Below are 15215 nucleotides of genomic sequence, written 5' to 3'. Positions count from 1 at the left end.
GAAACTTTGCTTTCGCTTAACTTCGGAACTAAATGACCAACAGACTTGAAATTTTGGATTTTAAGTATGTGATTACGAAAATTTCTGCGTTCTGGTCTTATCCAGAGGTTCTCAAATAGGGGCCTGAAAATGCGGCAAAATGGTTCCAGTTAAGGATGGTACGGCAGTGTTTGCTTCGCGCTCGACTTGGCGGGGGCACTGCGGTGCCCCCAGATTTGTTCGCGCGTTTTTAAAAATTCTTCCTGTGAGGGGTTGAAATAAGGAATGAAACTTCATATGGAAGATCGTTATTGTCGAAGATAAATCGATGGTTCTTATGAAACTTGGCATTTGGGTACTTAAAAGAAATAAATAGATACTTGTTCAAGCGTGTTTACGAATTACTTTTATGTGAAATGTAACACCATCTTTTTGCAAGCTTGATGGCCCTAATCTCTTTTTACAGCGGAAAACTGAACAATGAGGGTTTTCACCGAGGTGAAATATCGCTAGATGGCGTTAGTATCGTGAGGTCCACTTGACGTTTGACGTTTACTTGCGATTGGCTCATTTAGTTTTTGAACCAATCACGAGCAAACGTCAAACGGACCTCACGATACTAACGCCATCTAGCGATATTTCACCTCTGTGAAAACCCTCATTCGACATTTTTGGCACTGCAGCGTTCACTCGCGCGACTCGATTCGGTTTTCGCCCCTTGTTTTTTAAAATTCGTATGCCCAGTTGGGCTTGTACTTTGACAGAGGAGAACGCGGCGAATGGCTACTCCCTTCCGTAGGAAGCGTGCGTTGCTCTAAGTATTTGAATCATAAGTCGTTTTGCTTTTAGGTATAGCCACTTTTTGTGTCGAATTTGTTCTGAGTTACGCTTCCTGAGTTATTATTTGTTCGTAGGCGGAAATAAAAACACAGGAGAAGCAAAAAATCGTTAATATTAAAATAAATGCTAATGTAATAAATATATCAATAAATAATACATACAATACATATACTACTAACACAAACTAGCAATGGAAATGGTAAAAAAAGCCGAAATGTGAGAAAAGGATATGAAATTAGGAAATATAATAAACAAAGAAGGAGAGGACAGTTATTTATGATCGTAGTGTCAAGTAGTGAGTTAATAGTATTTTATGCAACAGTTGTATAACAGGGTTCAAAAAAGGTGAGTGGCGCGAGTTACGATGTGAGCTTTAGCGAACATCGTAAGAAAAAGACGCCACGAGCTTTTTTTGACTTACTTATACAACGTTGCATACAATACTTTTTCTTCGACTGGGTACTTAGTAATTACAATACAACATTAGAGAAATAGTAAACTTTAAACGTTTTTATACTTTAGTAAAAAGTATGGCAAACGCAAAAAGAAGGTAAACAACAATAAACAAGAGATAAACATGAAAATTTTGTTTTTGATTAACGTTTACTTGCCAGTGATGATGTTAAAATACGCGTTACTTATGTTGGCAGGCTATGGATTATGTTCGGAAAGTTTTTGTTCTGTATAAAAGCCATATGAAATATGTAATATAACTGGCTGCACCTTAGCATGCCCGAATGTACGAATTAAGAAAAAAAAGTAAGTGGTTGCAGTATCGTTTTAGCAACATTACGATACAGTGCTGTTATGGGGAATAGACAATATAGACTTTTCCAGAATCTTGTTATGTATGCTGTTATATTACTGTTCGTGATTAAGTAAATCACAGATTACAGTATAGGAGTAGAAAAAAATTTAAAAATAGGAATAGATTTTGCTTTTTCGTGTAACAACTGTACTGATAGGTGTAATGGTACGGTACTAACTTGCAGACGCCGAGCACGAGCAGCTTGTCGTGGCGCGCGGGCTGCCACCAGGGCGGCGCGTCGGGCGAGCGCTCGCACAGCGCCAGCCGCGTGTCCAGCGCGCCGTGCGGCGCCACTTCCTCGCGCAGAACTCGCAGCAAATCGATCCTGACAAACGGGTTTTTAAAAAGTACTAATATTAATATCATACAACCGTTTACTCAAAATAATCTCGTCCAAAACTAAACAAAGCTTATGTTTATGTGATGTTTATTATGAAAATGTCCGTTATTGCCAGGATTCGAACCTAGGACATCTAGTTTTATAGACAGGGTCATTAATCACTAGGCTATCTGGACTATTGTCAACTGAACAACCCGTTTTATTTACCGTAAGTTACATAACTGTTCATTAATGAAATATAGTCAAACTCTGACAAGGATAAATATGTCAATTTATGCTTCATTACTTTTTCTCCAATATGCTCGGAAATGTCCGTCTAACTGTCGTCAACATATTACACGAAGTTCTTCCTTATAAACTGCCACAAATAAAAAAAACACTTCCCGGCCCGGGAAATTGTACTTAATTCCGTTGCCATACAATTTATTTACTTTTTAAATGCACGTTTTGACTAGCAGAAGTCAATCCCAACCGCCATTTGATGCAGCTCGTAAAGATAAGTCGTGCCGAGTACTTTAAAAAAAAAAAAATAACATGTATCACGGGAAGTATAAGGGCAACTTTTTAAAGCATTTAATTTAATATTTTAAGGGGCTGTTTCACCATCCATTGATTAGTGTGGTAACTGACGGTTAAATGTGATGCCGTTTCCGTCTATTCGAACAAAACAAATAGAGACGGCATCACACCTAACCGCTAGTTAACACTAATCAATGGATGGTGAAACAGCCCCTTACAATTGCTTTATTTCCTCACATTAAATAATATTGCAGAAAAGCACTATACATTAGAGATGTGCCGACTAGTCGGTAAAGTCGACTATCTGGCCACTATCGTAGTTGGCGACTAGTCGGCGGATAGTCGGCAAAAAGCGCCGACTATCCGGCTTCTTACTTTGTACGTATTTTTCAATAAAATATTTAATATCACATACACGCGGAGAGGGAATTACATTACATAAAAACTTTAAGCTGTTCGTTCTTATAGTATTTACTGTTTTTCCTTGCCTACCACGTAAAAATATTATTTGGCATTAGTTACACTTGACTTTACGGTAATCACTGTCTGTCTAATTGTAAAAATAAAAAACGATACACGAGACTTTATTTTTTGTGTCAATAAATTTAAATTCAATTTCTTTAGCCCTTTCACATTAATGAACATAACAGTAGACATTATTTTGAAACAATTTTTTTTTGCACAAAAACACCGTTTCGACAAACAGGTACAAAAGCAAAAATCTAGAAATAATACGAAATAAATAAAATAAACAGGTTCCAACACGCTTACAGGCTTACCGCCGGTTCACGAAGCGTCACGGAAATTCCTGAACCCGTAATCGGCTTGGCCGACTAGTCGGCCAAAGTCATAATCGACATATCTCTACTATACATGCCTCAGCGGAAATGGCAATTCGTGGATTCGTATTTATTGACGGACTCAGCTACGCTTCGTTCGTGAAATTCTACTCATCCACAAATTGCTTTTTCACGGCCTCGGCAGTAATGTACTATTTCATATGCTTTTATTTCATCATAACCGCACTAAATACCTAGCACATAGCGGGACTTTTCTGCTCTAGAGCAGAAAAAATGTATGAAAATCCTTTATTGCTTTTAGATTTTTTTAAATTGCGCCACCAAAGAGGTAACATAAGTATTTTTACTATAAAGTGATTGCGTACAAAAAATTGTTGCTACCAATCCCACCAAAAACAGTAAGTAGCCGTATATTTAAAATTGTTTGGTTGGCCAACCTGGCGCCCATCCGAAATTTGACAGATTGCGGGTAAAAATATCTGCTGGCTTCTAACTCTGCCAAAAAAAGTAAAAAAAAAAAAAAAAAAAAAAAAAAAAAAAACTAATTGGCGGGAGCCTTGCGAATTTTCCGTGGACATTTTTTGAGAGTGCGAATGTAAAGTTACAAAAATGGATTCATCGAGTGCTAGTGACATTTCTTTCCTATTCATTATTTAGCATGAGTTTTTTTTTTCGTCTACTATTCCTGTAATAGTTGAAAGAAAAGCAGATTATGCACCTCGCATTAAGTAACTTATATTGCCCTCGTGCTTTTTAAAGTCCTCGCTGACGCTCGGGCTCCAAATCGGCACTCGGTGCAATACTAAATAACTTTCTGCTTGGTGCAACAATGTACTATTAATACTCTGAATTGGTTCAGTCTTGCAATGCTACCTTTCCAGTGTGGCGATAGCGCGCTCCTCGCCGATGGGCTCGGCCTTGAGGTCGGCGCGCGTGGGCAGCTCGGCCTCGCCGACGGAGAGGCCGCACTGGCGCTTGCACATCGCCATGAACGCCTTGAGGTAGTCTGTGAGCGCGTCGTCGCCCTTCGCGTCGAGGCGAGCAAGCGCGCGGAAGCGGCCCCAGCGCAGACTCTTGGTGGCGGGGTCGAACTCCACGCCGTACGACGCCACGGTGCGGCGGAATGCTTCCTCGTCCGCGCGAGACCAGCGCCACGCGGACACCTCGTCTCGAGCCAACTGTTCCATACGCTCGCGACGCTCCATCTAAACACGGTTACACCTTCAACATCGCCACCTTCTAACGTCCTGAGGAGGCCTGTGAGCTGGACACAACCCTCCTCTGAGAATAGGTCAGCGCAAATTGGAAACTTCTCAAAAAAGCTAATAGCAATTTGGCACATAAATAGGATACACTTAAGAGACGTGAGCTGGAACTCAAATAGTCATTTCATGAATTTCGAGGATAAGATTTCATTATCTCTAGTAGAAATACTTAGGTTACTTCTTATCAAGGGTAAGTGCAATTTTCACGGGACGCAGACCAAATTGCGGATAACGGCTCTAATAAACAGGTGAACAAAGAGGTAAAAACCTCGTACATACATGGTCATATCTACGGTCAGCTTACAAAGTGTTTTTGTGCTCACCTTAGCTTTCTGCTGCATCTTGAGCTCTTCGCGCTTGTAGTTGCGCTGGTAGGCAGTGATGAGACGGCGCAGACGCGTGTTGAGGTCTTGCATGGACGGCCACTGGTGCCCAGCGCCGTCGTCGTCGGCGCGCGGCGACGCGGCCGGCGACGTCGCGCCCGCTCCACTAGAAACCTCGTCCGTGCAATCTTCGTCGCCCACTGCACTGCCGCGCACCTTTCTTTCTTCACTTCTAAACAAATATTACGCGGTTCAGAGACACCGCTCGCTATACTTTTAACTTAATTAATGAACTTCGATACAGAAAAGTTACCATGGATCAGAATAGAGAAAAATGATTAGCTGAAAAACGAGCAGTTAGTAAAGCAAGATACGAAAGCTAAAAAAAAGAAACACATCCAGTTAATTCGAAAATGCATTCTCAGAACTGTTGAAGACTCGATTGACCGAATCTACACCAGTTGCAACATAAAGAAGAACAAATGAAAAAATATACAGTGACAGTAATAGTTTGTTGACAATAATTATGACGTTTCGGATATGGAGCCGTAATAATACAAACTTGATGTCGGTGCACTCGGCGTCGTCGGGCGGGCCGAGCTTGTCGACGTAGCAGAGCTGCGGGTCGGAGCGCATGGCGAGGTAGTTCTCGTAGCCGTGCACGTAGGTGCCCACCAGCAGCGACACGTCGCACTCCGCGTCCCACCACACGCGCGGCGGCGCGCTGTCCACGCCGCGCGGCACGCGCATGCCCAACGCGCTGCAACACAACACCGCCATCTTTGTAGCTTCTAGCTCTACACTGCCCTATATACACCGGCCACGACTGACTCGTAAACTAAGGACCGTATAAAAGAAAAACTACCTGATGTTAAGTATTAAATGATGGTACTTAATGGTAATACGTAAAAGAAATGTGGTTTCACCTTGAAATGATACAAGGAAATGGAAAATCTGCGGATAAAAAATAAACCGGAGCAGGAGATTGATATTAACTCCGAATATGATTGACACAGTGAACCATGTGAGGGATAAAACAAAGTAAGAAAGCATTATCAATAATTAAATTCTGGACTTATCTTATAAATAATAATCATTGGTCAGGGATGTGATTTTGTATTGATACTAGTGGTTGTTATTGTTATGATATCTATACTAATATAATAAAGAGGAAAGATTTGTATTTTTGTATTTTTGGATGTTTGTTACGAATTAACTCAAAAACTACTGGACTGATTTTAAAACTTCTTTCACTATAAGGATGCAAAATTATTTCAAAGTACCATAGGCTATATTTATAACCAGAAAAAAATTAGGGTTCCGTACTAAAACTTCAATAATGTAACTCAAAGTGTAAAAAAAGTTGCCATAAAACATCTTTCATCGCATGCGCTGTGGAAACTATTGATGATAGAACAAAAAAAGGTTCTACTGTATTAAAGAATATATTAATATCTAAAAACTTCGCGATACCATATGTCCAACTATTGTACTTATGTCACTATAACTACTTTTTTACATTTTAAAAGTCGACAGAAATACCGACTAAAATCAGAACATCATGTTATCCATACCTTTGTGTTATTGTATTTTTAACCTATGATGAGGTCTGTGACACTTGAAAATTTTCCGAATTACGCATACTATGTTCGCAAAATATTTTTTTTAAGTAATTTATATTTTGATGCAAAATAATCAAAAAAAATGCAAAACTACTTTTTAAAAATATATAGCAATATCAGTGTCCATTAAATAGACTCCATCGAATACGATAGAAAAATATTTATTTTGTTAAATGACGCAATGTGTAAAACGGAACAGAGTAGTGACGTGACACAACATTATCGGCAATGAGGGCTATCGCGTATGAATTCGCCACTAGAGGCGCTAGTGTAGCGTGAGGTCTCCGAAATGTCAAATCTCATAGTTTTTAGGTGAGATACGCGGGTTTATTTATAATTAGAATAATATTGTGAATATTTTGCAATATCTGAAATTAATTATGGCAAATATGCGTTCCGGGGCAATGAACGTCTGTGTTTTCAGACACTTTTGTTTTTCGGAAACCTTTGTCCTCCCTTTTTTCCGAACAAAACGGGGACTATGCAACACTGTGGCATGCTCGATATTTATATGGTACGGTTTGAAGGTGTATTAAATATGATTTTAATCTAAACTTTGTTTTCACGCCCGTAATAACAGACTTTGAAAGCCATACTTAAAAACCTCACGCAACAGTGCGCCATCTAGTGAGACAAAAAAAGATAGCCCTCATTGCCGCGGTTCATTATTCGATAACAGGGAACAATAAGATATTTTAAATCTTTAAACAGAACTTTCAAGATTTTGTAAACGCGGCTATTTGGAACGCGGCCGCAGTCATCTTGTGGCCAAGTGCGTGCATGTCAGTATCACTGTCCAATACGAGTACATCTGCCTTGTATACATACTAGTTGTTTTCGTTGCGTTTTCTTTGCATTGTAGGTATTTTGTTATTGTTCATTTCTGTTATTATTATTGTTGACTTTTGTTACTGTTTCTTGTTAAGTTTGAAGTCATTTTTTGGCAAAAAGGCAAAACAGTCTAAAAAAAGACTGTTTTGAACTCCCACAGTCGGGAGTTTGTAATTCGTTTGAGGGATTATTTCGAGCGAGAACGAGAAAACGATGGCCCATTGATGGCGATTGAAAACGGTGCTGACCGAGTTGCAGATGCGCAGGATATCGGGAAAGCTACCGTTTCCCGAATCACAAAAGAACAATTTGGCGAAACTGGCAGCGAAGAATAGTAGATTGTTTAACAAGGGACTAAACAAGCCATAATGACACGAGATGTTTAGCCACCCGAGCAGAGCGAGGCGCGCTATTTACTTTTCTTGAAAAAAAAAAAATCTGGAAAGATAATTTTTTTTAAAATATAATGCAACTTCTCCAAAATAGGCACTAATAACGCTTAGAAAAATTGATAGTTCACTCGATAAATTGTACATTTCTAAAACTGTCAAACTCGAAACGTCACAGAACTCATCATAGGTGAAAAATATTATAATCCTTATCCAAATAACTCATATTATATTAAAGACGGTTACATAACCGTTTTCTTAGCTCTCCAACAACACATAACTATTTAGGAACTTATTTTTAAAAAAACTTTGACTTTGACTGTATTAGCAGAACTTTTTCACTGTCAGAAATGTTACCTTGCATGTACTCCAGCGTCGATCTGTGTAGCATAGTCGCCAATAACTTCATGTTTGATGTAATACATCATCCGGACCCTCAGTAAAACTCTGAAAATATGTATATTTTTTAAATTGCAATGTCATTTCAGTATTGTAATGTCTATATGTTAGTCAAGAAAAGAAGACCAGCGCAAGTTTAACTATACTCCATTTGTTCTTACATGATTCAAATGACACATGATAAATTATATAACTTTGTAAGGTGGTAACAATTTTTTTATTTTTTCCAACAGGGATATAATGCTTGAAAAATGAAATCACATTCAAACTGCCGATTGTTCTAAAATTTGGATTCAAATTCGCTACCAATATGTTAAGTTAATGCGTAGGCACTGTGTTATATTAACCTACTTTCTTTAATGAACGCCTTCACAATGTTGTTTCAATAGGCCGCAATTGATAGAGGTGAGGGTTATCCGTAAAAATAAAAGCGGTAAAAGAATAGTAGATTGTTGAACAAGGGTCTACAACAAGCCATAATGACAACAGGGGAAAAAAAATCTTGCGCGGTTTTTTCTTTTCTTTTATTGTTTATGAAGTGACGCTTTAAAAGCTTGCATATTTAGCCAACAGTTTCAAAATTGAAGACTATTTTAAAACTAATTGCACTATGCATAATAAAATGATTTAATCCTTAATATAATTGAATAGATTCATATTCGTAATTATTAATTGTGTTTCACGAAATTAAACCTTGTTTTTTTTTGCATATTTTTGTAGTTGTCATTTTGAGGTTATTTCCACGCCTAAAAATCCTCCATTCACAAACACCGTGTTAGCTGGCTGTTTAAGGGTTTCCAACGTAAATAAAAAATAAAAAAAACTTTAATCCCTAGAGAATAAAAAGGAGCTTTAGTCCCGATATGCAGATACCGAAGTAACATTTTAAAAGCATGGGAAGTGAAAACGAACTTATTATTAATTTGCAAGATTGCTTGTCAGTCTGAAAGTGACACTCGAAAACTTGAATTATATTTTTCTCAATAATATGAATGAAATGTTGCCATTACGTCATCAAAAACGTCGTAGAAAGTAACGCATCCTGGAGACTAGCTGCTAGTGTCTAGGAAGTAAGTATCGTATCGGATATCTTTTACGAGAATATAAGTTTAACTTCAGTCGATGTGAGTACAGAAATCTTTTTGAACACAAAAAAGAGTTTTTGATCAAAATTGAAAATACAAGCTGAAAATATAAATGCACAGAAAAACCAGAAAAATAGGACCATCACTGGACATCAATTTAGGTTTTACGGGATGACCGTAAAAGTAAAAATTTGGAATTGAAATAAAAAAAAATACAAAAAGATTCCAAAAAACAATCTTAGTTTTTGATCAATCTACAACTCATTTAACCTCGCAAAACAGAAAAAACAATAACGATCCTTGCTTACTACCATTTTTTAAATGAACATGAAATAATAATTGATGACGATTATGATACACATATTCCAAAAGCCAGTACCGCTTCAGGTATCTGGAAGTTACGGGTAATATTAGACAGTTGAAGAAGAGATTTTTGTTGCTGTCACATAAAGTAATTGTTTTAGTTTATTGTGATTACTAACAGTAACGTGTTTTAGTGTATTATATAGTGTTAAATGCGTAAGCCCGAAGTCGAAGACTGAGGGCTTTAATGAGTCGATGTTCGTAATTCTAGTACCGCCCGTGCAACATACAATGTTTTTCATCACATTTTCGAGTAAAATTGTATATTTGTAAAATAAAAACTAATATTAATTCAAAAATTGCCGATACCGCTGACTGCGCTCTTGGCAGCGCCAGCATGTTTCGACACAGTTTACGAGCAAGTGTGATGAAAATATTTTTCTTCCAACTATGCTTTAATTTCATCATAACTAAATACCCAGCACAAAGGGGGACTTTTCCGCTCTAGAGCAGAAAAATGTATGAAAATCCTTTATTGCATTGTTTTATTTTTTTTTTTATTGCACCACCAAAGAGGTAACAAGTATTTTTGCTATAAAATTAGCATGCGTAGTGTAAAAAAATCTAGTGTTAGTTTTCTCAGCCTGACGGTCTTATGACATTTGACAGATTGCGTACAAAAAATTGTTGCTACCAATCCTACCAAAAACAGTAAGTAGCCAAGTAGCTGTATATTTAAAAAAACTTCGTGCCCATCCGAAATTTGACAGAATGCGGGTAAAAATATCTGCTACTGGCTACTAAATCTGCCAAAAAAAAGTAAGAAATTAAAATTAAACAAACTAATTAGCGGGAACCTTGCGAATTTTCCGTGGTCATTTTTTGAAAGTGCGAATGTCAACCTCTCAGATCAAATAAAACGTTTACAGGAAACAAATAACTTTACGTTGCGTGTCACGTTAATACCGTTACTACAATAAAAAACGTTGATGAACTTTTACAAGAACCAAATAACTTTACGTTACGTGTCACGTTCTCAAGTTTTAAGCCATAGAAAGAATAGAATTTAAAAATAAAAAATAAAATTATTATTATTTGGTATTGTTTGCTGATGACAGCACATGCTTAATTAGAGCGTCCAACTCCGACACATATGAGAACGAAATAAATAATACACTTGCAACGATCATCGAATGGCTAGATATAAATAGATTAAAAATTAATATTGAAAAGACAAAAATTATGCAATTCCATCAATCTAGATCAAATTCAATCAATCTTAATGTAAAGTATAAAGATAGAGTTATTGAACATGTAAACGTAGTAAAATTTTTAGGTATTGAAATTGATAATCATTTGAATTGGAAACCACATACCAATTCTCTATGCACCCGTATAAATAGTTTTGTTTTTGCTCTAAGAAGGCTGTCCAAAATAACAGACCAGAACACTGCACTGTTGGCATATCATGGATATGTAGGATCAATCCTTAGATATGGTATCATCTTCTGGGGTAATTCTACCAATAATCAATCAGTTTTTCTTGCACAAAAGAAATGTATCCGAGCTATTCGTGGTCTTAAGAACTCTGATACCTGCAAGCCTCATTTTAAAGAACTGAAGATATTGACTTTAGCCAGCCTATACATTTACGAAGTTGCAGTCTTTGTCAAGTCAAATCCTACGTTGTTTCCATTGCAATGTAACAACGGCTCCAGAAGTGTTCGCCATAAACATAAAATACAAATTATGAAAGGCAGAACAGCCTTGTTAAGGAAAAGTGTCCTAGGCATGGCAACAAAAATTTATAATTCGTTGTCCGAAGGCCTTAAAGAGCTAGATATTAATAATTTTAAAAAACATTTGAAGGCAAGGCTAATAACTGAAGCATATTATACTATTGATGAATTTCTGATTAATAAAACCTGACATTTCAATCAATTACCTATTTGTTTTATCGTGACTCTGTTATAAAATATTATAATCATTGCTGCTGTATAGATATGATTAATTAATAATAATACTGTAATAATATATAATAATAATAATAGCACCTTGTATAATAATAATATTAGTACTGTCATATTTAGTGTAGTTTCTTTTTTTAATTTTTATTTGTTTTGTATTAGATATTGTTTTAGATTTAAGTTGAAAATTTGTACGCCTTTTAGGTAGATCGCAGAGAACTTTTTCTCATTATATTGTACGACTCAATGTATTTTACCTGTGTATCACAAATAAATAAATAAATAAATAAATAAAAAGATTGTATTACCTAGGCGACTTTTACCCAATAATAGGGTAATTACAATTATTATAATGGCAACATTAGTATTGACGTTTTGTGTTCAAAGCAAAATTCAAACAAAATTATTTCGATTTTTAATGAAAATATTGGTTTTCAAGTTTACTAGCGTGTGAAAAGTGATTCGATCCTGCTTTTTATATTTGGATGGATAGTTTTTACATCATTTCACTACACAATCTGGCATTTTTAGTTATTTTGTCGAAGTTTAAGATACGTCATGCTCCACGGGAATGCGTTGCTAAGAAAGTAAGATAAGGATTTGGTGTAGTTTGGTTGCAAGTGTGTGCGTGCCACTGTGTAAGCACACGGATTGGTGTAGTTTGATCGGCCTCACTCGGCTGTTCACCGTCCTCCATCTTTACTTTTTTATTTAATCTGAGATGTCAACTTACAAAAATGGAATCATCGAGTGCTAGTGACATTTCTTTCCTATTAAGTAATTGTTTGTTATTGTCTACTATTCCTGTAATAGTTAAAAGAAAAGAAGATTATGCACCTCACATTAAGTAAATTTATATTGCCCTCGTGCTTTTTAAAGCCCTCGCTAACGCTCGGGCTCCAAATAGGCTCTCGGTGCAATAATAAATAACTTTCTGCTTGGTGCAACAAATATTATATAACTTTGGCTTCGAAAATTGTTTTTAAACATATGAAGACTCCATTGATTCTAGAACCACGGTAAGCATTCAAAAGTCCCATGCCTAGTAATAATGATTTTGATGATGATGCTGATGATGATAATTGTTAGTGATGGTGATGATGATGATGATGATGATGATGATTGATGATGGTTGATGGTGATGATCGTTAGTGAGAGTCTGAGGGTGGTGCAGGCAGGGATGGGGAAACTTTTTCCTTCACGTGCCTATATATACTAACGAAATATATGGCGGGCTAAGTTTTGCATTTTAGTCTTTGTTATTTACTGAAATAAAAATATTGATATGTATTTTCTGAAACACTAGTTTGGCCATTGCCAATGAGAATGAAATTTTTAACAATACGAAATCTTCTCTTGATTTTTGTTTGATGGTCGCGGGCCGGATTTCAAGCTTTCGCGGGCCGCAGTTTCCCCATTCCTGCTCTATGGTAAATTTTTCCATAACGATTTATGATAATTTTAATTGCACTCTATTACAATGTGATTACGATGTAACAACATTATCATATTATCTAATATATCGTATTATTTTTAGATTTTGACTTTGACTGCGAAAATTATAGAATAACATATGACGACTCCATGGATTCTAGAACCACGGTAAGCATCTAAAAGTCCCAACCCTAATTATTATCAACCATCATCATCACCAAAACTAAGGGTGCGGTTAATGTACATCCAATTTTTCATAATAATATAGGAAAATTTCGGAAACTTCTCACAATTTTGTATGGGGATTGAAACATTCCGTTTCTTAAATTTAAATTTCCTATATTTCCTGTGAAAAATTCCAGAAATTTCCGAGAACTTGGAAACTTTCTGCAACTTGTACATCTGTAATAATCTGTATCCATGATAAAGCTCGACCAATTTTGTACGCCCTGATAATTCGTGCACATATCACTCGAAACACGGGTCGAGCTTTATCACCCCTTGTACCAATATTGTTCAAGGTGCTATTAGACAACCTAATTTTGTACGACCTAACAATCGGAGCACACTTTCGGCAGCAAGCAATCGTTTCTCACGATTGATCATCGGGAGTGAAAAGCTAGGGATTGAGTGTTAATGTACACCGAATATTAATAAATTAATAACTTAATTTGGTACTAATATTTTAAAATTAAAATAAGACTCAGTTCGAAAGCATAACGCTTAACCCTTTGACCATTATTTTTTTAAAGCAATGAATCGAGAACTTTAACGAAACGCACAGCATGAATGATTTTTTTTATGATTTTTGAGAAAGAGAAATGTATATATTATTGCAGGGTTTCCGAATTATGAGACGGCAATATGTTTGCCGCTATCAGCCAAGGGCATTAAGTGACAAGACCGTCATGTCAGTTTGCCGGGGGAACTACGGGTGGCACGACGTATCTAAAATAAATAAATTAAAAACCAATAGATGATAAGAAATAATTAAAACCTTTATTTAACTTAAAACTGAATTCTTTCAAATAAATAACCGGGCAAGAGCATATCGGGCCATGCTTATAGTCAGGGTCCCGTAGCTGCCCGACCTTAATTGAAAACGTGAAAATCTCTGAAGCATGGGACAGCACAAAGTGGGACTTTACAAGTCTCGCATCCAATTTTTGACCTTTTATTATTTTTAGCTGAGCTGCACATTCGACAACGTCTGTATGTAGTCAGGTTTTTTTTTCCAATATTATATTCATGACTTCTGTTAAGTAACACACTGACGGATCACGCGACTTACGAAACAAAAGAATTTTTTTTAAATACATAGACATTGAAAGAGAATATGCCTGAAGGTATAAAGTTATAACAAACCTTTTTATAAAATTAAAAATACCTAACCTGCGAGTTAAGCAACAACAATATATTATATTATAAGATTGCACGCACGAACAATCAACACTTTTTTTGCGAGATTTTTTTACTTCCGTTGTCATTTCTAACTAACACGGCTAATTCAGCAATAAAGGTAAAAGGCAAATTTGAAGTATTGAATTAAGCTATTGCTCCATATATAAATCAATAACAATTGTAGCCTAACCCACCCTTTCCTTTAATAAACACCAGACACTTAACGGATAGTGGCAAATATATTGCCGTCTTCATTTTTTAAAATTATCAAATAACAGATTTTTTTCTTTAAACTTTATATCGCCAATCTTGTCTCTGAAAGTAGAGAATTGTGACTATCGGATAAATCCAGCAAAAAAAATTTTATTTACAAACATTTTTGTTCAATTGTAAGGAATAGTTAAAAATCTAAGTTCATCATTTAACATGGGTTGGAATAACGTTTATCTGCTATTCTTTTTTTCGTAAATTGGTACGAGTATGTTCTCTTATGCGAACCAAAAGTTATATTAACTAACAACACGTTCATTGAGAAAAAAATAAAATATCTGAGTCGTATGACGGCAAATATCTTGCTTTTACCCACTAAAGGGTTAAACCAACAAATAATGCCATTGCCACTTTTACCACTAGATGTACCTAATAGTACCTAAAACCACAGTGTAAGAAAATTTACAGTGCTTAATATTCTTTGTCTGAGCGCGAAATGCCGACAATCGGCTAGACACTGGAAATGTATCAGGGTTGTCACAAAAAAGTAATATGCAAGTACGTTCCTATAATAAGGTATTTATAAATGAATGTGGGGATAACATTGGACTCTAGAAGGTCACAGAAGAAGGGGTTCTAAACATTTTTTGTAAAATCGTAATAATGATGATGATGATGATGATGATGAATAAAAGAAGTA

General features: G+C 36.2%; 1 protein-coding gene across 4 annotated transcripts in view; it reads right to left on the bottom strand.

The window, feature by feature from the left end:
* The window catches only part of LOC141426579 (uncharacterized), a 44357-nt gene that overhangs the window by 5118 nt on the left and 24024 nt on the right, over positions 1–15215 (bottom strand). For all 4 annotated transcript variants that reach the window (XM_074085587.1, XM_074085589.1, XM_074085590.1 and 1 more), the window contains exons 10-14: positions 8074–8163; positions 5437–5634; positions 4875–5106; positions 4160–4491; positions 1806–1952 (exon numbers count right to left, since the gene is read on the bottom strand). In XM_074085587.1, the coding sequence (XP_073941688.1) occupies positions 1806–1952; positions 4160–4491; positions 4875–5106; positions 5437–5634; positions 8074–8163 (999 nt within the window). The remainder of the gene's footprint in view (positions 1–1805; positions 1953–4159; positions 4492–4874; positions 5107–5436; positions 5635–8073; positions 8164–15215) is intronic.

This window comes from Choristoneura fumiferana, chromosome 3 (genome assembly GCF_025370935.1).
Source record: "Choristoneura fumiferana chromosome 3, NRCan_CFum_1, whole genome shotgun sequence".
Lineage (NCBI taxonomy): Eukaryota > Metazoa > Arthropoda > Insecta > Lepidoptera > Tortricidae > Choristoneura > Choristoneura fumiferana.
Note: the sequence above shows the minus strand (reverse complement) of the source record. Positions and strands in the feature narration are given on the sequence as shown.